Raw genomic sequence first — 26,885 nt, 5'->3', positions numbered from 1 at the left:
CGGTGCGGCAGGTATGCATGCTGTTATTAGTCACATTGATTAGCATGTAATGGCCTTGCAGCCTCAAAGCCTGGCTGCTTCCTCCCTGGGGGAATCCTTTGTATGGAAGTGTTAGCTGGCCCTTATTGTTTTATTTGTGGAATTCCCTTGTTTTCTGATGGTTCCCCTTTATTTGTTGTCATGTTTTTATAGATGATTTTGTTTTGTATTATTTTTCCAGAGTAAGTAAGAGTGTTGTAGTAGTGGGAGCGTGGTTTTGTTGTTTTTCAGTGGATTTCCTCTGCTATGAACCAGGCTGGCAAATGTCGTTTGTATACTTGTGGAATACAGTTTGTCCAGTGTGGGAGAATGAACTCCTGTCTGTTGGATGCAAGAATGATTAGCATGTAATGGGCTTGTAGCGTGATAGAGTGGCTGCTTCCTGCCTGGGGGAATTCTGTGTTGGGAGGTGTTAGCTGGTCCTGGGTGTGTCCTGTTTGGAATTTCCCTGTTTTCAGAATGTTGGAAGTATTTTCCCTGATTAGTATGTATATTGTCCTTGTTGTTTATAAGATGTTAGGAGCTTATTCCCTCCCGGCTCTTTTGTCCTCCCTCCCTCCAGCGTTCGCGCTCTGCCCTTTTCGGACGTGTCCGGCCGGAGGGAGGACTGGAGGGAGGGTTGAAGAGCCACTGAAGTGGGAGGGGGGCCCATTTTTTGAGAGAAGTCCCTGGCTGAATTAAAATAAGTTTTTAAAAGCAGGAAAAGGGGAAAGCTTCCCTTCACCCTTTTCTCCTCTGCCTCCTCCACCTCCACAATCACGCACTTCTCTGACAAAATGGGCCCTCATATGGACTTCAACTCATACAGTTCTAAACCGGATATTTGGGATTATGGGAGTTGAAGTAGAAAACACCAGGACAGTCCAACAACATGGCGCAAGGGCCAGCTATCACCTCCCAACACTGAACTCCACCACCCAGGAAGAAAGAAAAGAAGCGGCCTCGAAGCCCTCCAGAGCGGGGCTGGTTAGAAAACTGAGGCTTTACTGAAGTAATGGTGGCGTTGGCTCTGCCATTTTCAGATGGGTCCGGCTGGAGGGAGGGTGGAAGAGCAGCTGAAGGGGGAGGGGGCCCCATTTTGTGAGAGAAGCGCTTGATTGAGCTAAAAGAAACGGCATCGCAGCCCTTCGGAGCCCGCCTGGTTAGAAATTGAGGCGCTACTGAAGTAATGGAGGCATTGGTTATTCCCTCCCGGCTCTTTCGTTCTCCTTCCCTCCTCTTGCCAGCGTTCGCGCTCTGCCCTTTTCGGACGTGTCTGGCCGGAGGGAAGGCGGAAGAGCCGCTGAAGTGTGAGGGGGGCACATTTTGTGAGAGAAGTCCCTGACTGAATTAAAAGAAAATACTTTTTTAAAAGCAGGTAAAGGGGAAAGCTTCCCTTCATCCTTTTCTCCTCTGCCTCATTCACCTCCACACTCTGGAAGACTTGCTTGATGTGGTTGAGTAGGCCTAATGTCCTCCTCCCTTGCGTTACGCAATCTGCCTGCCCCGGCCAGTGACGTGGGTATTCCAGGGGTGGGGGCTCCTCTGCGCATGAGCAAAGAGCAGTATTAGTTTTTTGGGTGTTTTGAGTGACTTCCCAATTGAATGGTTTTTGTTTTTTGATGTCTAAACACAGTCCGGATGACCATGTCTTTTGTGGCCAAATTTCGTGTGTTTTGGTTGTTTAGTTTTGCTGTTTATCTTAAAGCAGAAACGGTCAGAACATTTATATATATATACTAGCTGTGCCCGGCCACGCGTTGCTGTGGCAAAGTGGTGGTGGTATTGGTTAAACATTGTTGTGTAATTTTTATTTGACGTTATTTGTATTTTTTAATTAATTTTATTGTAAGTTATCTTTTTATTTATTATATTTGATTATTTTCTTGTATTATTTTTAGTTATTTTCTGTTATAGTATTTTATTGTATTCATCTTTTAGTGTTTTTAATTATTTTTAGTGTTTATTATTATTTTTTATTGGGTTGCTAGGAGACCAAGTTGGAGGAGCTTAGCCTTCTAACTGGCAGCAATTGGATAAAAGCAATTATTCCTCTCCCTCTAATTAGGACTTTATTTTTCTTTTCTTTTTGTTGTATCAACCTAGAGGCGTGGATGATGGGTTGTGTTGTCAAATTTCGAGGTTGGGGGGCCTGTAGTTTTGTTGTTTTGTCGGTCGCCGTGATGCCATCACTCTTTTATATATATAGATAGATGGACATGGTTACAGGGACTATTGCACTCAAAAGGTAACATGGACTGTTATTTATTCAGAAACATTTTGCACATATTTCACATAATACCTGTCTACGTAAATCCCTTGTCTTTTTTGTCATTTTGTCTATTGCCAAGTTCAGAGCATCACTTCTTTCTTTGCGTCCAGCCTAAAAAAAAACACAGAAGAAACAGAATTAGATTAATGTAATATAACCTCACCAATGACTCTAACTCAAGCCTGCATACACTAGAATGTTTCTATATAAGTGTCAGGTTCAAATGTCAAATCTCTATAAGCTCTGTATACTTGCACAACCAAGAAGTCCTCATGTGGGAAGGATATAAATCTTATTTTAACCTTGTCAAATACACCTGGTATTTTTATAGTCATCTGCCTCAAGCCTCATGTTGTGTGCATTCATGTTAAGCAAGAAGTGAACTTAAATACTTGCCTATTCTGGAAATCTACAAATGCAAAAAGACCGAGAGTATCTATATCCAGGTTTGAGGACCATTGGGCTAAGTACCTTGCTCTCCTTTATCAGTGGGCTCTGGAGGATTTATCTGGGATCAGTCCTCCTTTTAGGTCCTTCTAAGACAGATTAAGCTCTCACATTTTGTCATTCTACTCAGTAAAGGGGGTTGTTTCTTTTTAAAGATAAGAGTTAAGGCACAATACCATTTTTATTGTTAGTCACCCTGAGACCCTAGATTGGAAGAAAGGTGGGATATAAATTAAGAAAATAAATTAAAATAAAATAGATACTTACACTGATCCATGGCTATTCTGAACTCGGTTTTTTAGTTAGGTTTATTTGACTATATACAGTAACTCAGCACATAATACCGTATTTTTAAACAATTAAAATAACCTGAGAGAAACTAGCCCTACCTGAATGTTGGGGGTAATATCCCCAGCTAAATTCTGATGCTGGCCCTACCAAATGTAGTTATACACAACTGAGTGACACAAGCTGTTTATTCTATAGCGAAATAATTCAAATGAATTAAAAGTGGGAAAAGATGGTGTCTTAAAAATGACAAGAATGAAGTAATAAAACTTAAGTAGATTAATTTAAAGAATCGGGTGTAGATATGCAAAATATTTGCTTAAAAGGGACAACTTCCCTAATTTAGGACTGTAGACTTACATCTCGTATTCCCTTAATTGTAACATTTCCATACTTTTGCACCAATTAAGATATTACTGGAGATGCCTAACAATGTTATCAACATCACCTAGTAGAGGATTTGTCACTGCTTAAAAACCGCCTTCACACAACTTAGCAGATGCTAATGTATGATTTCCTTCCGCCTTTTAAGAGCCTGAAACCTATATTCAATGCCAACTCAGTATCAGCATCCCACCAAAATAGCAGCAAAAGCAGCATGCCACATTATCACAGGATGTCTATGCCCCACACCACTGGCGAAATTAGACTGTTTAGCCGGTATTGCAACACCTGACATCTGTTGGGAAGAAGTCAATAATGAAAGGAGCAAGGCAGTGACATCTCTGGCCCATCCTCTATTTGGATATCAGCCAGCACGCCAATGCCTTAAATCAAGAAATAACTTTCTAAGATCTAGAGATATTCATAGGAACACCTTAGCAAGCACGAGTCCAAAAGTGGCATGCTAAAACCCGGAACCTCAATCCATGGCTGATACCGGATGAGACTCCCCCTGGGCAGACAGAAGGCTGGGTGACTTGGAAGCCGCTGAAGACACTGCGCTCTGTCACTATGAGATGCAGAATCAATCTTCAGAAATAGGGCTACAAAGTGGAGTTCATGACATGTGAGTGTGGAGAAGAGCAAACCATAGACCACTTACTACAATGCAGCTTGATCCATGCCACATGCACAATGGAGGATCTTCTTACAGGGACACCAGAGGCACTCCAAGTGACCAGCTTCTGGTCAAAGGACATTTAGTATAATGCCAAGTTTTAACTTTGTGTTTTTAAATACATTACAACTGTACCCTCAACTCGCTTCCGACACGATAGATAAATAAATAAATAGCAGCAAAAGCAATGTCAGCAGCACCCCCCTTTATGTCAGGACATGTATAGTTAATATTCACGATGATAATATAAAACATTAGTAGTGCAATGAGTTGCCTAGTAAAAAGGACTGTGCTGAAACTCTCAGTTCCAGATCAATAGAGGTGGGTTTTGCAACACAACAGAACAAGCTATCTTATGTTGTTATCTTGGCATGAGAGGAGGTGATGGAGCGTCACCACAAAAAAGCCCTGTGCCAGACACATGTGGGTGTGAAATGCATGGGAAATAGATGGAATGACAGCACTCAGGTAGCATCCTAGGTACTGGTAGCATGCCAAGGTGGCAATGTACTGAAAAGACATTTGTTGAACAAGTAACAAAACAAGCAGACTAAGATCATGCACAGAGTATAGCGAAAATATGTTTTAATAGTAAGTGTGCCTGTCTCCATTGTTTATTGTATCTGACTGTAACATGAGCATGAAGCAAACTGTTTTGCTATACCATTTGGTAAAACACTCTTGATAAAACAAGTCTGAATTTGGAAATTTGAACACTCTACCTATGCCTCAAAGCCTTGCCTTAATAGCTACTTTACCTCCACTGTGTTTGAGAGTGTTCAAGGGATGAAGAGTACTAGGGCTCTACTCTCACCCAGAAATAGGCTGTGTGTGCACCTAGGCATTAGCAAACAGATTCATGGCCCTGCTTGATTTGTAACATTTCTGACTTGTGTCCATTATAAAACAATTTGTGGGATTACAATACTGGCAAAAATATGAAGATGCTAGAGTAGAATTATGGATATTGATTAAATACCGTGTTGCACCATAAAGCAGCTCCATTGGCTGCCGATAAGTTTCCAGTCCCAATTTAAGGTGCAGGTTATGACCTATAAAGCCCTAAGCAGTTTGGGCCCTGCCTATCTTCGCGACCGTATCTCCCCCTATGAACCGGCATGGCCTCTAAGATTCGCCAGGGAGGCTCTCCTCTCGCTTCCACCACTGTTACAAGCACGATTGGTGGTGATGAGGGAAAGGGACTTTTCGGTGGTGGCCCCCCATCTCTGGAACACACTCCCTAGGGAGATGAGATGAGAATCTCCCTAGGGAGATGAGAATGACTAGTCCCTAGGTAACCAGACAGCACTTTGTCCTGCACTTCCTCCACTTCCCCGGCCCTTTGATACGCTGTTGTACTATCATTTGCCCAGCCCTTTTATAATTGGCCATGTTCATTTTGCAATCCTGGCCATTGGTTTGTTGAACATCTACTGATGGAGCTACAATGAAATGGGCTTTAAATATTTTTATTTGTTATTTTTAGTATGTTTTAACACAATTTTGGCTTTTTATGAGGCTTTCAGTTTGTCACGACCCAGGCTACAGAGCACCAATAACCATACGCAGAGGCCAGATTCTATCTAATATCTTTATTAAGGAAATATATAAAGTTAGTAAAAGCAAATGTAAAAGTTAGTCCAGAAGCAGACCTTTCAGGAAAGGTCAAAATTAGTCCAAAGAAACAATGTCCAATATGAAATATTAAGGTCCAAAGTTGTAATCCAATAACCGAAACACTCACTTTGCCAGGCAAAGTGAGGGGAGATGACAAGGTCCTTTAGTCCATGAACTTGAGCTAGGCTAGGAAATAACTTGATACTTGAAACAAGGCTTGAAACGTGGAACAAGGTAACGAGGAACAAGAACAAGGTCCGTGGAATAACTTGGTAAAATCCGTGAAACAAGGCAAGGTTTAGTCCTGGGAAACAAGGCAAGGTCCGTAGGTAAACAAAGGCTGGGAAACAGGAGCGAAGGCTGGAAACAAGGCAAGGCTTGAGCAGGAACGAGGCTTGAATCGGAGCGCGCTGTCCAAACACAACTCGCTCCGGAGGCTGACGAATTGACTCCGCGAAGTTACTACGCGGGTAAAACACCTATATAGAGTCTAACTTTCCCGCCGAAGCAGTTCTCTGGGAACCAGAAACGAAAGCTAAACTCTGAGACCAGATGTTTGACTCCTTAAAGATTCTCACGAAAAGCAGACTTAATTGGGTACATTCTTAGCTGCTATTCTCGCACTCCTGCGCGAAGCTGCTTCCAAACCCCTCTGTTGTTTACAAAACTCATGGCGAGAGAACACGGGAGATGTAGGCTCAGGGTTTATTTGACATACTTCTGGGACACAACTTTCTTGCAGGTGCAAGGTTCCCAGATCTGCCTGGGAAAGATCTGGCTGAGAAGATTCCAGTTCTGACTGGGAAGGTAAAAAACCCAAGTTTTCTTCTTCATCAGGCATTACAATGTCATGAGCAGGACTACAAGGCCCATGAGTCATCACACAGTTTTTGTTATGTTGTTTGTTTAAGTTAAATTAGGTTGTGTTATAATGTTGAATGTGTTTATTTTGATGTATTGTATGGTTTTCTTTCCGTATCTGTATGATTTTCTTTCCGGCAATTGAATGTTTGCCTTATATGAGTCCCTTCAGGGAGATAGGGCGGTATGCAAATAATGTTGTTGTTATTGTTGTTATTATTATTACTATTATTATTATTTGGTTTACAGATTTGTATAGATTGTGAAAAAATGTATATCCCCATCCCAACTGAAACACAGAAAAGGTGAAACCTACAAAGCTATAAAATGAGCTTCTATTTCCATATTATTATTTTTTATTTCACCTTTCTTTTTATGCAGGATCTAGGGCTAAATGTGCTGTTAAAAATGAAATAGAGGGTGAACAAGTAAAAGACTGTATGATCGTATGGGCTCAAAATATTGCCAAATTCAACTGAAACAATGGAAGGTGTGGATGAAAGAAATAACATTACTCTGAGTAGTGATTTTTTATAAGATTGTACAGGTGGAATTTGATACCAAATATTGGAAATATGAGGACAATTTTGGGGCATTTTATCTCATGTGGTGGTCTTGCAAAAAGACCCAGAAATGTTGAAATACTTTGTTAAGATTAAATGTAAAATGTTGGGAATGCAGGACACTCGTCCAGAAAGAAAAAAATTAGGTGAATGTTGCAATATATGAGAACTGCTGCAAGAGTGGTATATTTTCAGAAGTAGAAGGAAAAAGCTTTACCAATGCAAGAATGCTTTACCAATGCAAGAATGAAGATCTGTGAAACAGCAGACATGGACAAACTGACTATGCTGATGAATGTTAAATCTTTGATTAACTTTAAGAAAGACTGGGACCTGCTGGTTAGCTTTTCACAACAATGCTAATTGAGGCATTTATCAACTTTGGGATTCCTGAATGAGTAGTGTCATTTTAAGTAAAAGTATAATTAACATTATTGTTTAAAGGGAGCAGACTATTAAGGGATAACAAGCATCAGACAGAGAGTGGGCCATTTGCAGTTTTTTATAGTTCTTTAATTGTAAAGTATGTTGTTGTGTCGTTGTAAAGTATATAGTTTGATATATCCAAAATGACTGTCTGGTTTGTTTTGTGTTTTTCTTGAATCATTTTTAAAAAGAATTTAAGGCAGTCTACAAGATTTTAAAAACAAGATAGACTTAAATTTTTTTGACAAAAATAGAATTAAATAATAGTACAATTAAAAACACTGATAAGTATATTTATTTCAATATTTATACATTATTTTAGTAGTTATACACTATTTATCAACCAATCGTATTATCTCTTGCATTTGCTGCAAGCCCCCTCTCCCTCCTAGAGGAAACTCCCTTGGTTGTTTTTCTGAAGTTTCCATCAAATTGGTATGGAAAGGAAAAGGAAAAGCAAAAGCAAAAGAAAAAGCTTACATGACAATTTTTTGGCTTGATTTGCAAGGTCTGTCAAAAACATTTAGACCAAATGCACTCCCTGGCTGAAATTCCAACTCTGGACTTAACTCTGGAGTGCTAGCACACACCCATACTTCTGGAAAGATACTGTTATTTTACCTCTGATAGGCACTACAGAATTTTGCAGAGGTACAGATGGCATTCTGCACCCACAGACTCAATTGTCCATGGCTTGAAAATATTGGGTTTTTTATTCTAAAAAGCAAACTTTGATCTTGACATTTTATATAAGGAGTGCCATTTCACTACATCACTGTATATAACAACAACTTGAGTATTTATAGATTTTGATAACCAAATTACTATGGATACCAAATGCTCACTTTAGTATGTGGAAGGAAATAAACAGTTGGTCTAGAACAGTGATTCCCAAAGTGGGCGCTACTGCACTCTGGTGGGCGCTGCAGCAATCCAGGGGGGCGGTGATGGCACCTATTAGGATACGGGGCGGGGCCAGGGGAGGGGCGGGGCCTCTTCCCAAGTGCTGGAGACAGGGCTGACCACTTGAGGTGCCTGTTAGGACACACAGGGGGCAGAGCTAGAGGAGTGGCCGTGGCTTCTTCCCAAGAGCCCAAGACAGGGCTGAGAATCTATACCTCTCCTGAGGCGCTTGTTGGGACACAGAGGGCGGAGCTAGGGAAGGGGGCGGGGTCTCCTTTCAAGAGCCTGAGACAGGGCTGAGCCTCTATACCACTCCTAAGAGGCCTTTTAATGCTAAAGGGTGGGGCTAGGGGCGGGGCCTCTTCCCAAGAGCACAAGACAGGCCTGAGCCTCTGTATACCTCCCCTGAGGCGCATGTTAGAACAAAGGGGCAGGGTAGCGAGGTTCAGCTCTGTCAGGCACTTGGGAAGAGGCCCCGCCCACTTCTCTAGCCCCGCCCCCTGTGTCCTGGCAGGCACCGCAGGACAGGGATAGAAGCTCAGTCTTGCCTCAGAGCTCATAACTCCACCCATCCCAGTCCTGGCTGCCCATTTGTGGCCCCGCCCACCTCCCCCTCCCAGCCCTGCATTTTGGACTAGGGGAGAGGCTCAGCCCCGCCCTTTTGAGCAGGAGCCACACCCACCCCTCTAAGCCATGCCCCCTTTCCAGGGGGCGCTGAGTAATATTTTTTCTGGAAAGGGGGTGGTAGGCCAAATAGGTTTGGGAATCACTGGTCTAGAACACTGTAATCATGGACAACTGGCCTTAGAAAACCTTCATAAGTTGTACCACCACCTCATTGTTGTACTTTGATGATAGTTTTAATTGAAAATGTAATTGAAGCAGACTACCTATGTTCATTAAAATTCAACTGATTTAATTAATTGCAAACTAGTGTTAATTACACCACAGACTTATATTTACTGAACATGTATACTAAGTTGTTTCTGAATCTATCTACAGCCCATTTTAATTTTAAACATTTTAGTATATCAAACTGAGTTGACAAAGGGCCAAAACAAGTGCTAGGAGTGAAGAAGGAAATGATTTCTACAACTCCATACATCACTAAGAAATCTGACTTTGAATGAATTTACCAGTATTTGAACTGCAAGTACTCCAACAGCAAACATTTGCTATATAGCTTAAACATGAATTCTTCTGATTTACTCTTTTTGTCCCTTTTATTACTATTTTCACAATGGAAAAATATGTATAACAAAGCATTTGGAGTCATTTTTCTGCCTGTTTAAAAAATAAAAAGTAACATAAGAAATTTTAAGCTGTGAGTAGACCTGCAAGGTATCATTTGCATCAAAAAAGGAGTATACAATCTGACAAATGAACTGAACAAAGTCACACAACTAACATTTGTTTTAGTGGTGAGATACACATTAGGTTTCTTTTAAAAAACTATTGAAACTGATCAGGAAGATAAAAATTGTACCATCCTTATTCATTTACTTTTCCTAGACAATTTTTCATTCTTTCATTGAATTGCCTTTATCATTCTCTAATCTGATTTGAACTATCAGATGTGAAAACAATAGAATCCTGGCAGCAGTTTAAAAAAAGAGTTATGAAGTGAAAAACTATTGGTTAAAGTGTTTGTGTCTGGTCGAGTTTTTCTCACAAGATGCTTAGCAAAACTATCTTCAATGCTAGCAATCTCCCTCTTTTTAAAGTAGAAATATACTTTTATATCAAAAAAGATCCCTTTTGAAGTTCAAATCCCACATGGCTTTGTCTGACAGGCTTTGTTAATTAGCAAACTCCCCTCCACCCCCCACCCCCGGCTCCATATCAAGCAGAACATGGACAGGACAACCATGACGGAGAAATCTGTAATATGGCTAGTTTTCAGAAATTCAGTTATACAATTCTAAGTTGTAAGAATAAGCATGTAATCTGTAAGACAGACTCTTGCAAAGTCACTTCTATCCCTCAGATACCAAATGAAGAATTTCTACAGTTAGGTTTTTCCTCTTAGTGGTAGTCTAATCTCACAATTCGCAGTATGCACCACAGTGCCTTAAACTGCAAAGCTTCTGGAAAACCCAAACAAAAAGGAACGTCACAAGATGACGTCAGCCTATATACAGTTGTGTGGTCGCAGCACATAAGCAAATGCGTTCCTGTATCGTATCCCTGAAAGCTTTTCAGCAAATGCATTCAAGCGACTATAGAAGCTTCTCTCAGCAATAAGCCACCCATCTGCCATCAACAAGTTAAGACAAAAAAGCCATAGCTGTGGAAAACGCTTGCAGTTAAACAGCTGTACAGAACAAAAACAGAGAACTCCGGTTCAGCACTGATTCGGGAATTTGCAGAGCTGTCACTGAAAATCAAGGAAATGAATTCAAAAGAAATATATGACAACGGGATGTGAAGTCATTTTTACTCTTAATAGCGGAAGACAGTAGAAGTAAATTATTCAAAGGCTGTCAACGTTAGAGCTTTTTACAGACTCACTGTGTTGAGTCTAAAACTACGACTGAATGAAACCTCCAACGTACTCAAAAGAATGGGTAAGTTTATACATTTTGATCTGCTGTATTATGTGCAGTCAATTTTACTTTAGAAATTGGTAAAATAGTATTTTAATGTTTTTAATATTAGGTATGCAACGAGGTAGTACTTGTCAATAACTGCAATAATTTAGACAGATTTCATATCAGATTTATTTAAAGCGTAAAGACCTCAGCACTTTAATGCATGTAATTACCTGCTGCAATCTTTTTTTCTTTTTTATTGTGAGCATTTATCTGATAAGAATATCCTATTTTGTTGTTTCCTTGAACTATATTCTGCAGGCTTACATTTCAAGTGGCCATTAGGGACTCCTGTGCTGGCAGCAATATATGCAATGAGTATTGTTTTTAAAATGCTGCCTGCCTTGGGCACGGCTTGTCCACCAAAATGCCGTTGTGAGAAGCTGCTCTTTTACTGTGACTCTCAGGGGTTTCACTCAGTGCCAAACACCACTGACAAGGGCTGTCTAGGTTTGTCATTGAGGCACAATTTTATTACGGAACTTGAAGGGGATCAGTTTGCAAGCTTCAGTCAACTTACTTGGCTTCATTTAGACCATAATCAAATTGATACGATAAGAGAAGATGGTTTTCAAGGACTGTATAAACTAAAGGAATTAATTTTGAGTTCAAACAAAATCTCTTATTTGCCAAACACAACTTTTAGCCAACTGCTTAACCTGCAACATTTGGACCTCTCTTCCAATCAATTATCTGCTTTGCATCCTGAATTGTTCTATGGCCTTCGCAAACTGCAAACCTTGAGTTTACGTTCAAATTCCCTGAGGACTATACCAGTCCGTCTATTTTCAGACTGTCGTAGTTTGGATTTTTTGGATCTGAGCACAAATCGTTTGCGAAGTTTGGCACGCAATGGATTTGCTGGATTAATCAAACTGAGGGAGCTTCACCTAGAGCACAACCAGCTGACAAAGATTAACTTTGCTCATTTCCTACGGCTAAGCAATCTGCACATGCTCTTCTTGCAAGGGAATAAAATTAGCAACTTGACTTGCGGGATGGAATGGACCTGGGTCACCTTAGAAAAGATAGATTTGTCTGGAAATGATCTCAAAGCCATTGATATGACAGTTTTTGAAATAATGCCTAATCTTAAAGTACTCCTAATGGATAACAACAAACTAATCACTCTGGAATCCAAGGTTTTATATTCACTTAAAACCCTTACTACGGTGGGCCTCTCCAGCAACCCTTGGGAATGCAGCCCCAAAATATGTTCATTAGCCACATGGCTGAGTGGCTTCCAAGGTCGGTGGGAGCACTCCATACTTTGTCATAGCCCAAACCACACCCAGGGAGAGGATATTCTAGATGCAGTGTATGGTTTTCAGCTTTGCTGGAATTTATCAACTGTTGTTACATCCATTGCTACAAGTTACAGAGCTCCAACGACTGAATACACAAAAAGAATAAGCTCCTCAAATTTCCATGTGGGAGACAAAGAAATTTCAACTACTACAGGCATACCTATTACAACAGAAGATCAGTTGCCTGAACCAAACAATGCCATCTTCACTCAGCAGGTAATTACAGGAACAATGGCTTTATTATTTTCTTTCTTTTTTATCATTTTTGTAGTGTTCATCTCCAGGAAGTGCTGCCCTCCCACATTAAGAAAAATTAGGCAGTGCTCAATGATTCAAAGCCACAGGCAACTGCGATCTCAAACACGGCTACATATGTCAAATATGTCAGACCAAGGACCTTATAATGAATATGAACCCACCCATGAAGGACCTTTTATCATCATTAATGGTTATGGACAGTGCAAGTGTCAGCAACTACCCTATAAAGAATGTGAAGTGTAATATCTACAGGTAATCAAAAACAAAAGCAGATAAAACTTATTTTAAATTGCAGGGATCCAAAACTATTAATTTTTTTAAAAAAGAAATGTTGAAAGAGCCTAGATTTTTCTAGGTTACTTGTTTTGAGTGATGCAGTATTTAAAGGTGTTTATCTTCTTAAATAATCCATAATATTTTCAGTGTGAAATCAGCAATGTTTGCATTAAATTTGCACTCCTGATGTTTGGAAGTCTAAATATGCTCAACCCCAAATATGTAAACTGCTTCATGTTATGTAATTCTATGTGTAAGATTTTTACTCTGAAGCCTCCAGATTTGAGGTAGATGAATAGTCGGGATGAAATGGCGCTGTTAGGTATATTTACAGGACTCAGTGAAGGAAGGACATTTTGCCAACTGATGCACTGTAGTTATGATCCCCAACATTTCAGATGACTCAGTTTTCTCTTAAGTAGAGATTTAACAGAAAAAGATAATTTACATTTTCCCCATTTTAAAAGCTGATTTTCAGATCTACGATCTACAGTAGTAAAGTGCAGCAGAGGGATTTTGCTATGTACTGAAGCATGGAAAAAGATTAAGAATTGTTTTCTAAAATTCCACAGTGAGATTTCAGTTTATTTAAATTGGTTCTAGAACTAGAATATAGCTGTTGACACTTCTGAATACACCAAGATTATACATACTGTACTACTTTAAAATAACATCCTTCTATAGGCATTTGGTACCATACAGCACCATACTTCAAAGTATCACAGAACCTTAATTTCTACTGAATATGCCTTGAATTTAATGGGATTAAGATTTCAGATTAAGAGCCAGTATATGTTTCAAAGAAAGGAACACTGAATTCTTTATTTTTAAAGCCAGCACAGAAGACCTATTTCTTCTGCTCTCCATCCCAATGGTTCATTTTGATCAGAAATCTAATTTATGAACTAGTGATAGCCCAGGAGGCAAAATTAGACACTGCAGGACAAAGTCACAGTTATGACTGAACAATGTATATACCAGTTATAACCCTAACTATCCATAAGTTCCACAAGTTTCAATGGGACTTATTTCCAAGCCGGTGTTTGATATTTTACCCTCAGAAGAGCAAGAACATGAACATAAACTATATTTAGAACATTTTCCTTGGCTGAGATGTCATTCAAAAGTAGCACAAAGCTACCCAGAAAAACAAATAGTTTCTAGAAAAAAATGTTATATCTAAATTGTGTTATGAAACTAAATTTATCATGCATCTATGTAGTTTAAGAATAAGACTGTTGGGAAGAACAGAGTATTAATTCAACTGCTCAAAAACCATGAAAACATAACCAAAGCTAGGAAAAAAATATACATATGTATATCTAAAATACCATGTCAAGTTCAACAGCAGCCCCCTTTTTTACATGTACTTGCAGAGGGAAAAAAGCATTGGTGCTTGAATTCTTTAGATCAGTTTATAGTATTGTGTACTGTACTATGCTGAAAAGTTTTCAAGCTAAACCACTGGCTCAAAAATCCATTTTATATGTGTATTTTCTCTTATTGGAATACCTGAATCGATTACTGTAGTGCTTTAACACAAAGTGAGTAATTTGAAGATCTGAGATTTTAAAAACAAGGAATCAAGGCTCTGTCTTCATTAACTCCAGCTTTTCATATTGGATATTACATTACATGGAGGCTTCCTATACAATTATTTTTCTAGTTCTTATTAAGTCACTACCTGTTTACTTTTAGAATGAAAACAGATGAACGGATAGCCACAACTCTTCCATGTAGTAAACCTTTATTTTTAGCCATATACCATATAGTCTATGCATCTGGATAAAGGGAAATTCCCTCTGCATTTAAACACTGCACCCATCAAGAATGTATTAAGTTTCATTGAAATTAATGTTACTCACACTTCTCTTGTGAATTGTGTATGTTCCAGTGTCCCTCCTCCACCTCCAGCAACACTCCCACACACATTATGAAGGCGCGGATCACTTCAAGTGTTGCCAAGATTCAGCTGTGTATATCTGTGCAAGTGTGTATGGGGGAAGGCAAATATGTATATATAGCAAAAAAAAAAATTACAAGGAAAATTGGACACTTAAAAAGATAAGTCCTTCCAAATCTTTAACAGGTAGCAAACAGGTTTTGCCACTAGTTAGGCCCATATACCCCCCACTATATTATGTTAAGCCCATGTAAACATTCTGGAAATTTTAGTAAAAAATGGAAACTCTGGTTCCATTATAATGCCTTCCTTGACTATATAGGATACTGAACAGAGAAAGGAGGGATAATAAAAATAAATTTATGAAATCTATAAATCCTATTTGCACCCTGCAGGATACTCTCAAATGAATATAGTACAATACTATTTCATTGGTTGTTTACCCAAATGCTACATGGAAGCTATGACAACTGGCTGGAACAACTACCTGGACAATTTTTTTTCAATTGCTGATGCTTGAGATGGCTTTTTTGAGCTTTTGCAAATGAAGCTAGTAGTATTTTGCTGCTGCCATTTTCTCTTTCACAAGAGCAGCAGGAAAGTGATTATAAGGATTACAAAGTAAGCAAGTGAATTTGTGGAATTATTAAAACAGGCTGTTTATCACCCCTTCAACTGCTCTTAGCATAGAAGTATAACTTGCTCACTCCTTTCTATGATAACTTTTTTTCACTTTCCTTTCTTTGAGCTTTAATACCAGCAGATGATATTAGGCAAGAACAAACTAATATTATCACCAATGCTTATTCAACCTTGGAATTCATTAATATTGGTTTATACTATATATACCAATATTAGAACAAAGGAGTTGTGCCTACAGTAATACATTTGGCTGTTGTAAGCAAAAGTCATGGGAGATACTTGGCATAATCTCTTGCTTACATAAATCATAGAGTACCAATTAAAAGGAGTTGTATGGCCTACATGATAAAAACATGGTCAGTTAGCAAAACATATCTAATTAACTATGAAATGTACAGTGAAAGCTCATCCACTAGTTATGTTCAGTATTCTATTTTTTTTTTTGCTGTTTATGGATGAAGGTATTTTACGTGATAAACTATAAAAGTAACATTCAATCCAGTATCAATAGAGATGATAAATATTATTCTAATAGAAAGAGTGCCATGAAAATCAGTTCAAACATATATGTTTATGGTAGCAATAGTGTCAACTAGGGATATGCATCTAAGAAGTACCATCATAAACAGGATGTTCATTATCACCTGATAGCAATTAAAAAGGCAATTGTTAATGTGAACACTCATATACATTTGACTGAGACACATGAATGAAATAATGGGAAATCAAGTGATGCATGTTTGAACCAATCCCAAGGCTAGGCTAACTTAATGTCTCAAACAAATATAGTCTCCCCAAAGCACTGTATTTTCATTGGCTTATCATTTCCACCTGCAATTCTTGTAGGTTTTACACAGTCATTCCTAACAGCAGAACACCATTTGTAACCATTCTCATTACTCACGGTTTAAGGCTACTGTTACAAAATTCTTAATGGAAAAAAATCAAGTGGACCCACTTTTTAGTCACAATGGAAATATCTAAGGAAAAATTACTGCCATCACTTCGTAAAGTTAATATTCCTTACAATCAGATTTCAGAATTAGGACTTGTTTATATGGAGAAAACTAGACTATGAGATTAATTATGTTCAGTATCAGTTCTTTGTAGTTCAAGGTCATTATCCTCCTCTACCTGGTGCCATGGAATCAAACATTTTATACTGCAACAAGTTTCTTGTTGAAGAGGGAATAACTCAAGAGGGGTAAAGAAGTTTAAATGAGGCTTTGGTAGTTAACATGATTTAAATTATGTCACACAACAAAGCAAGATTGTGGCCACATCCATGATGTAAATTTCAAGTCTCTGCTATACTTCCGATATAACATATTCTGGTGTTACCACATTTTAAAATCCTGGAATGTTTCAACAAATTGTGAGATTTATGAACAGACATTGCAAATTATGTGTGTTAGTAATGTTCCAAGATACATTATTCTGGTGGAGGAGAAAGATTCATAATGCAGAAAAGTGCAGTGTACAAAAACATTAAAAAGTGTGTATACTGTAAAAATAGAAGTTGCCTCTTTTTTTGATATCCTTTGAAAACAGGAATGTACTGTTGATCATAATTGTCTTGGGTGCGAAGATCTATTGTACCAGTTCCTGCAATACAATAGAAAAAACCCTTATAGCCATGCCAATTTTCCACTGCCATATTGGTATGGTACTTTGCACTACATTTCAATGAAATGATACTTTTTAGCCAGTTAAAATATATTTTGAAAGCAAAATATAGATGTTTTTGTTATCAAAACAATCTTGTTCCTTGATATGTTTTTGGAAATGGAGTCATTTCATCAGAGTCTTTAAAGTTTTCCTAATGATTTCACAAGTAAGAATTGTAACAGATTCTCCAATACAGATACCAAGCTCATATATATTAACAGGTCTGACCAAAAGTATTTAAGAGAATACATTTATGATTTTCTATGAAATGTGCTCTTGTTTGGTATACTCTCTTTTAGATGGGAAGTATTTCTCAGTATGAATAGCTAAAGTAAAAAACAACTTGCTGAGAATACTGTTGCTGAGAACACTATGAGAGTAGATATTTCACTGAATTGAAATATTCTAGTTCCAAAAAGTCACATCGAGACACTATTTGTCCTGTGCTATGATGATAGGCATAAGGGAGCCAAAAACATTAGTTTACATATTTCTTTCACATTTGTTTCATTATACCAGTGACATAATTATATAGTTATTCTTGGTTAGAATTTAAGAGGTGATGCTTCAGAATACAAAGCAAAGAAACCACTTTAATAGTAAACCAATGACATTCCCTAGAGCATAAAGAACTAAAGAAACATATAGCCTTTGGTCACCTCTTCATTTTCTCCCTATTCTTATACATGAATTGATATCAATTTTCTAAAAACATTCTAATTTTTAACTGTTGAAGTTTGCTTTTGACAACTCAACCAAAGTAATTGGATCAGTTTATCCACAGGTCAATATTGGAAATGCTTTGTGCTCCTTTGGAGCAGAGCAAAAGCAGCTATTTTTAATAAGGGCTTCCTATATAAGTTTTGTGAGGCTTGCCATCCCTGTGAGATTTGCAGAGACTACAGGAAGCCCCTATTAAAAAATGGCCACCACCATTCTGCTCTGCTTGAAGCACCCAAAATGAATACTGTAAAATGCCACCTGGGCTAAAAAAGAAGGGAAAAAAGAGGGCTACCTTTCTTTCACTGGTTTGGGCAGGGGGGGAGGCAACAGAGTGGGACCGCTTTTTTCCTATGCCTCTTGCTACTGCCTCCACACTGGGTCCCTAACAGAGGCAGGTTGCTTTTCTTGTTCTTCTCCTCCCATTTTATTTATTTATATTGCTTTATTTATATTGTATTTGTATAGCCATTTTAAAATCAGACTTTCTTGTCCACCCCCATAAAAAGACACTCTTCTATTTAACTCTTCTAAAGTAATATTATCTCTATGCATTTTTATAAGGAGAGGAAAACATTTGTTTGGCATATGTCCCTAGGTTTTAACCTCACCTCATTCATGGGTATAGGTCCCAAAGTATAGGTCTAGGGCATATTATGCTCATGACCGGATCTGCTCTATAGCCATTAAAATACTATTGAAGTTAATTTACCTCTAACTGAAATACATCAGTAAAGGAAGTGAAAATATTTGTGAGAATTTCAGTTTTATTTGTAACTGCACTAATGACAAAGCCAGATTTACTGAGGATTTTATTGAGATATTAGAATTGTACCCAGTAATGAAAATTCGAAACCCATCTCCCAAGAACATGTTTTGCATTAAGTAACTTCTTCTCACTTCAGTGAGTTGGATAATAAAAGCATGTTACATATGCAATACTTAAGCCCATTTCTTACCAAATGCCTCTATTCCTGAGAGAAATAATGAACAATTGAACAAAGCACCACAGCGAGGAAGCACTTAAGTGATAAGAAGTAATTACTGCATTTGGATGGATTAGAAAAAGGAAACAATTTTATTAATATTTTAAAATGGAAGACCTGAAGTTATTAACATGTTGAAAACTGTGCTTATCCAGGACTGCAAGCCTAAACACCTTTATTTCTAAATCAAAACTCAGGTGGACAAACTTTTGAATGCATTTAGAATGACATATGAGCATGTACCACAAAACCCAGCAGTAAAAGTAAACCCACTGTTCAAGAAAACACGTGTTTAATCCATATATCAAATATGCTGATTACTGTTTTTTTTTTACATTTCTGTGATTATATACTCGGTGTATACAGGGTGTTTGAAAAAGAACTCCCTAGTTTTAATGTGTTTTAACTTAAAACTAGGGAGTTTTTTTTCAAACACCCTGTACTAGGAGAATGTTTGGGAATAGTTGGCATTTTAAATTTGTCAGTAGAATCTTGCCTTCACTATTGATAGAATTAAGCCAGGTTGACATCATTGGCATCTATTTTTAAAATATAAAACTAAACCAATTTTTGGAAGTTACCTCACCAAAATAGATAGCCACAAAGGCCGAAGGCTTTGCTTTATCACCAAAAGAAAGTTTTGAGGTTTTTAAGCAGAGGCTAGATGACCATCTGCTGGGGTGCTTTGATTGTGTCTTTCTGTATAGCAGGGGGTTGGACTGAATCTATATGGTCTCTTCCAACTCTTATGATTCTAAGTTTTTGTTTTTCCTCTTTCCCATTTTATTCAATTGCTAGCTACCCATTCATTTCCATGTCCCTCCCCTTAGATTTTCAATAAATGTCAAAGCTATAGGCTGCATATCCTTTCAGAATCAAGACTCTTGGGAGCTAGGTAGATCATGTATGCCTCTTTGGATAAGAAAAATCTTTAGTCCAATCAGACCTTTAAGAATACTGATGTGTATCTGTACATTCATGTGGCAGTAGTGCTCCAGTTATGACTTATTATTGTGACACTGAATCACCATTGAGTCCCTACCTACCAAGTGAAAATGAATACTCTAAAGCAGGGTCAGGCAACTGTGGAGAGCTAGGTATCTTGTCTCTCTGTACACTTCAAAGTGGCATAGTAGTCACCTTTTGGGGAGGCTATGTGTTTTTCCCTTGAACATCCTTTAGGAAGCATGTTCCCCAGATTTTGAGGGCCTTCCTGAGCCTTTTAAGGTACAAGATAGGCCATTTTTTAAACAACAGGAATTGAGTAAAATCCACTTGCTGTTTCAAAAAATGTTTCTCTAGGAATTAGACCAGTGCCAGAAGGTGGTGGGGAGAACAAGGAGGAAATGTTTCTCATGCCTCCTAGAGGGCATTATGGAGCAAAATGTTTTGGGGGCCTTGTTGGCCCTTAGTCAAGGGGTTTCCAAACCATACTTGAAATGCTCTCTAACAGCATCCAGGCTTATGACCTTTGTGAGCCTACATGCTCATTACTTTAAAGCATGAATGGGTCGCAATGGCTTCTTAGAGAGTCCTGGTAGGTTGTATCTTCTATTGAATATCCTTGTACAGTACATGGGAGGCTTGTGAATCTCTTTAAGATGCAATTAGGTCACTTTTATTTTTGTGAAAGGGGCACTGTTCAAAGAATTCTGCCTTGGCTGAAGAGTGAAATCACTGGCTGTGATCACCAGACTCAATCTTGTGTTAACAATGGAAGTAAAAGTTACTCTTGCCTGATTATTTTTTCTGGTGAATCATAGAAGATTGCAGTTGTGTAAAACTAGTACAGACGACCATAGTTCTTCTGCAACTAGACAAAGGGAACTTGTATTGGCTTTAGCCTATAAAGCCCTTAACGGTTCCAGCCCAGTCTACCTGTCCAAACATATCTCCCCCTATGAACCACCTCGGAGATTAAGATAATCTAGGGAGGCCTTGCTCTTGATCCCGCCTTCTTCGCAAGCGTAACTGGTGGCTCCTTGGCTGTGGAACTCCCTCCCAAGCGATATTAGATCAGCCCCCTCCCTTCTACCCTTTAGAAAGAGAGTAAAGACCTTGCTCTGGGAGCAGGCCTTTGAAAAATAGTGTAGTGCTCCCTCACCTATTGTGGGGGTTACGTTCCAGGATCACCTGCGAAAAATGAAAATCCGAGCAGTAGGGGCGCTATATTTGTGTTGTTTAAAATCTCACTGGCAAGTAGCGTCTCTAACCCCTCCTCGCCTCTCAAGCACACCCATGCTTTATAAGGTGAAAACAAAGTTGCTTCAGCCTCCTTTTCTCTCCCTTTGGCTTCTCCTTCCTTCCTTCCTTCCATAGGCTTCTCCTTAGGAAGGAAGTAGAAATAGGGATTTATAATATTATTTTATGATTTATACTATTATTTTAGTGTTTATTAAAAACCGCGAAACAGCGAATCTGCAAAAGGCGAACCGCGAAGTAGCGAGGGAACACTGTAGTGCAGTAACTTTGAAGAGAATTGTGCAATCTGACTATGGAACGGCCTAGACTTTGATCCTGGATGACGTGCTTTGACAATGGGATGTATTTTAAGTATGCTATTGTATGTACTAATTTTAATCCAACTTTATCTCATGTTTATGTTTTATACTTTAAGGCACTGTATAAGTGTCGTTTGTAAGCCGCCTTGAGTCCCGCCTAGGGTAGAAAAAGGCGGGGTATAAATAAGGCAAATAAATAAATAAATAAATAGATGCATTGGCAAAGCTAAAGAGGGATCTGGGCATATCTCAAAAGGGCTGGTAAAATACTCGGAAAAACGTCAATGTGAATTTCTGAAATGGCATTCCAACATGTTCCTCTAGTTTAGCAACTGTTCAGTAGTTACAACCATAATTTTGTTTCAGTTAATTCAAATGTTGGTTATACAACTTTACATATGCAGCAAATATGTAACTGAAAATACTCAAATATCAAGGTACTACCTGTGGGCGCGGGAGGGGGGTACAAAGCAATAAACTATTCTTACATCAACCAAATGGATTCATACTGAATGAGATGTAGAGACAGTGAGACAGTGAATTAGGGTAAAGGGGGTAACTAACTTTTGTTTCTTGATGCAGCTACTCCTACTTCCAAGGGATTGCTTAATGCTCCTTTAAGTTTGGGAGATCTTACAGGGGACACCAAAAGAAAAACTCAAGATCCTGCCCCCTTTTCTTAATGTTGCTGTGATTACACTATGTAACAAAATTTGAAAAAAAGCTTGTTTCTGGTTTGAAAGTGTTATTTCCTGTTTAATTATACTTACTTTGAAAGTAGTTGTTATACTTCAGAAACTTTGTTTTTGTTGCTACCACAAACTATGTTGATTTGGTTGAGACTCTAGAAGATATTCATTGAAAAACTATAGCAAAATATGCAGCAGGATGTCCCACAAATATAAAGTTTTTGCAGTTTAATAAATCATTTCCATTATGACAGAATCAATTAGGAAATGACATTTATAACCCAAGAACAAAAATTGTGTTACATAGCGTTATGGATCCTTGGTGAACTCCAGTGCTTATTTCTCCTTATCATAATCTGACAATTTATTTCTATCATCAACCCTAAAACATCTTATTATTTTATCATATTACCAGCACATTTTACAAGGCTTTCAATAATAACTCCATTATTATATTCAACAGTTCAAGTCCCAACTAAAGTAGACGCCAACTGAAGGTATAAACCCAGTTTTTAGTCTGAACAGATTAAAACCAGAGTTGAGTAGCCAGTAGAATAAGACATTCAATGCAAATTAGGGTGATTAACTGCAACATTCATTCTGGTCTCCAACTGACAAGAGTTCTTCCCTCACCCTGGACTTCCCACAGATATATATAAACCTTCCTTGCTGAGTTTTCTCCATACCTCACAACCTCTGAGGATGCCTGCCATAGATGTGAGCAAAACGTCAGGAGAGAATACTTCTAGAACATGGCCATACAGCCCGGAAAACATACAACAACCCTGTCATCCCGGCCAAGAAAGCCTTCGACAACACATAAAACCACTGAGTCAATAAGAACTTGGAAATCTGACAATTAGATTCCTGATTAGTAAGACTACCAAATTTAGGTATAAGTATATAATGTCTATTGTTGTACATATTTTATGACACCTGTAAAAGAACTCTAGTAATTACCAGATTTATTTATTTATTTATAGTGTCAGATGCAAATTGAGGGTACAGTTATAATGTATTTTAAAAAACACAAAGTCAAAAACTTGACTAGATTTCCTTATACTAGATTAACAGATTAATACAGTATTGCCTTTCAGAATGATGTTGGTTCATTCACAACAAGACTTGCTTTTTAATGTTTGAGAAGTCTAGTCTAATTGGATAGTTACACGTTATCTAGTATAGAATATGAGTTGATGGTAACTTCTCAGGTCTTTCCCCCCAAAAAGTACTGTGTATATCTACACTACTGAAATTAATGTGATTTGACACCACTTTAGATAGAATGATTCAATGCTATGCGAGTTGTAGTTTGGTAAGGCACCAGCACTCTTTGGCTGAGAAGGGTGAAGTTCTTGCAAAACTGCAAATCCCATATCAAAAACCCATGAAAGTCAAAATGGTGATAAATGTATTAATTGTACAGTGAAGATGTATTTATTTGTTTATATATGTTCACCAGACTGTCTAAACATTCTTCTGCTGCACAGATATAAAAGACATATTTCCCACAGATAACATTACTATTCTTCCATTTTAAGTCAAGACAGAGATATTTCAGAACATGTTTTTGAAATAATATTGCTGAAATAATATTTACTCAGTTTTGGGCAAGTCACATTCTCTCAGCTTGATAATGAAGGCAAAGGCAACTTCCCCTCTGAACAATCCTTGCTAACAAGCCCTGTGATAAGGTTGCCATAAGTTGAAATCAACTTCAAAGCATACAACAACAACAACAACAACAACAACAACAACAACAGGAAGACTAACTCAGTAAAAAATCTGGAGTTTGGCAATGAATTCAATAAACATCTCTGAAGTCAGTTTTTTAACTTCTAGTATTTCCTAGTTACATAAATGTTATTTTTTTTGAATACCTAGGAAACCTCAGCTCAGAAAATGAATTTAAAAACTATTACCTTTTGTACTGTGCTAGGTTTGAAGACTTTAATAGAAATCCATTTCAGAATGGCTGGATCAAGGATCAAGTACAATTTATACTCTGGATCTGATTTTGGATTTGAGCTTTTGTTTCTAAAAACACCCTTCTAAAAACACCCTTCTAAATATTACAGAAGGGCTGTGATATGCTTAAAATGTTTTATCTTTGTGTGGGACAGAAGTAAACTAAATAATCCATATATTTGGTCATTTGGAAAGTATGATAGTGTCAGTCTTTTCATTCATTCAAAAGCATTGAATTTGCTAGGCAAGCAAATAGATTAAGCTCCATTAATCCATTTCTCTCTCCTTTCATGTGAGTCACCATGCATTTGACATGCTGTTTCTGAACTTTTTCATACCTGCCAACATTTTTCTTTTAACCTTGACTCTCATTTGCATAATGTTGATCTCAGTGCCTTAGGCATACCAATCTACTACTGAGCATCTGGCTGGATGTGAATTGCGGTTTTAAAAATATTAGTCTGTGGCCAATTCTATTTAAAATTTACTTATTTGGGGGCAAGTGGTTCTGCATTTTATGTTGACCTTAAATTTTATCTTTTATTTTGTTCAAACTGGAACAACAACAACAACAACAAAACTTTATTTATATACCACTCTACCTCCCATGGGGACTCAGTGCGGTTTACACATGGTAAACGTTCAATACCAACATACAGCATACAACAGTCCAATAATAAAACAACTTAAGCATAATAAAAATTTAAAACAATGTGTTCTTTAGGTATAAAAACAGTTTCAGATCACTCCATTGCGTAATTTAACAACCAATGGGCTTCATTTCCGAATAGAACAAGATAGCTAGTTGTAAGAGCTAGGGTAAGGGCCCAACAATAAAAATAGCATAAAGCCAGGGGCGAAGTGTGAATGGATAGTAGGGAGCATATAGGCCAGGATTACACCAATTCAGACCTTCTGAGTAGCTAACAAGGGTTAAACTAGTTAAACTAGCACCCATAAACAAAATCGAAGGAAGTGGGTAAAGCGCAGAACAGGGACCGTATGGTGGCCATGCGGCGTCTAGGGTTTCCGTTTAGTCATTTCCAAAAGCCTGCTGAAACCATTTTTTCAGGTCCCTATGGAAGGATGCAACTGATGGGGCTTGCCTTATCTCTTTGGGGAGGGTGTTCCAGAGGCAGGGGGCCACCACCGAGAAGGCCCTCTCCCTCGTCCCCACCAACTGTACTAGGAAGATCTAAGGGTCCGCACTGGGATATACCGTTTCCCCTAAAATAAGACATCCCCAGAAAATAAGACCTAGTAGAGGTTTTGCTGAATTGCTAAATATAAGGCCTCCCCCAAAAGTAAGACCTAGCAAAGTTTGTGTTTGAATGCATGTCCGCCAAACAGAACACCAGAGCATGCAGGATTGGTAAATTTACATATCATAAAGTGTTGTACATGGAAATATTGGTAGTAACAAGAAATTCTTGATAGGATTCACAGTTTGTCTGGTTATGCTGGTTTATGAATATTGGTAGTAACAAGAAATTCTTGATAGGATTCACAGTTTGTCTGGTTATGCTGGTTTATGATGACAACTACTGTACAGTATATAATAAATGTTCATTTTTTGTTCAACAATAAATGTGAATTCTTCTTCATGGAAAAATAAGACATCCCCTGAAAATAAGACCTAGCGCATCTTTGGGAGCAAAAATTAATATAAGACACTGTCTTATTTTCGGGGAAACACGGTAGAGGGAGATGCGATCGCAAAGATAATTTTAGACAAAAGCAGCTATGAAACTAAAAAAAATAATAAATACCTTACCGTTATTCAATCATAGATTCTGATCTATAAAGGGAGTTAACAATCTGAATGTTTATGTTTCCTAAGAATTCTTCTTGCATATACTGTAGTTTAGCAAGAGGTTTCACCCTATTTCAGCTATCAAGATTGGATCTTGAAGCAAATTATTTTTGAATAAATCTACCCAGCTACGGATAATGATTTAAGCGACAGTTTGTAAATTCTCACCCAAATCTTCATTTTGTAATGAAGATCAAAAGTAATATTAAGCAGTCGCAGATGCACAGAATTATATTTACAATTATCTTTCAATGGAGCAGACACCTGAGCATCTTAAACCTTTCCCCCAGTTAGCAAGAAAGTCTGGAACACAAAGGCCACAACTTTCAAACTTTATTTCAATATCACATACTGTACAATTGACAGAACAGCACAATAAACAATAAACTTGATGGTATTTCAGATACTCAAATTCTTCATGAATTGAGAGAGAAATCGGGTAACTCAATCCTCCTCTTAAAGTATCTTTATTCAATCAAACAAATGAATTCTGACTTTCAATGTCAGAATTCTGTGCTAAATTAAAATGCTGAAATCACAGATCTGGTTCCGGCATAAAAAGTAACTTTTTTCTCTTATAGTCCAATGGATTTTTTTCTCTGTATGTTGAATGAAACATACAGAAATACCATATTTCATTGCGTAACAGTCACATCTCCTCCCCCTTTTTTGGAAAAAGGGGGGTGAGACTATTATATGGTGAAATGTTGGGAAGTGTGCATGGGGAAACAAGAGCTCAGGAGGCTTCCCTTGGCTGGTGGAAGCACATAGGTTGTGCCTCTTGAAGCCCACCGGGGCTGTTTCAAGAGACAGAAGTGCAGGTGGGGTTGGAACTATTATGCAAGGCATACAAAAATATCAAAAACGGGACCCCCAAAAGGGGTGTGTGATGAAATACGGTAGTCCATTTGCATTTATACTATTCAAAGTAATTATTTAATATTTCAGTGATGTTAGAAAGAGAGCCTGTACTGACTTCAGTGGTGAAGTAATTTGTAAACAATAGGTAGTGTGATTTTGTTCAGCTATTTTTATCCTCATCATGCACTCACATGCATGTGTCATTTAATGCTTACTGCATAGTATAGTATCAATAACCCTTGATGAA

At 38.0% G+C, this 26,885-nt stretch overlaps 2 protein-coding genes across 2 annotated transcripts in view; one reads left to right on the top strand and one right to left on the bottom strand.

Moving 5' to 3' along the window:
• ctnna1 (catenin alpha 1) overlaps window positions 1–26,885 on the bottom strand; it is a 102,870-nt gene that overhangs the window by 40,680 nt on the left and 35,305 nt on the right. The window contains exon 8 of the mRNA XM_003215256.4: window positions 2,321–2,401. Coding sequence (XP_003215304.1) covers window positions 2,321–2,401 — 81 coding nt within the window. The remainder of the gene's footprint in view (window positions 1–2,320; window positions 2,402–26,885) is intronic.
• Window positions 10,334–16,152, top strand: lrrtm2 (leucine rich repeat transmembrane neuronal 2). Its single transcript, XM_003215257.4, has 2 exons — window positions 10,334–11,022; window positions 11,308–16,152. The coding sequence occupies exons 1-2, from the start codon at window positions 11,019–11,021 to the stop codon at window positions 12,852–12,854; spliced, it is 1,551 nt and encodes a 516-aa protein (XP_003215305.1). The 5' UTR covers window positions 10,334–11,018; the 3' UTR covers window positions 12,855–16,152.

This window comes from Anolis carolinensis, chromosome 1 (genome assembly GCF_035594765.1).
Source record: "Anolis carolinensis isolate JA03-04 chromosome 1, rAnoCar3.1.pri, whole genome shotgun sequence".
NCBI lineage: Eukaryota > Metazoa > Chordata > Lepidosauria > Squamata > Dactyloidae > Anolis > Anolis carolinensis.
This window is presented reverse-complemented; position numbering and strand designations above follow the sequence as displayed.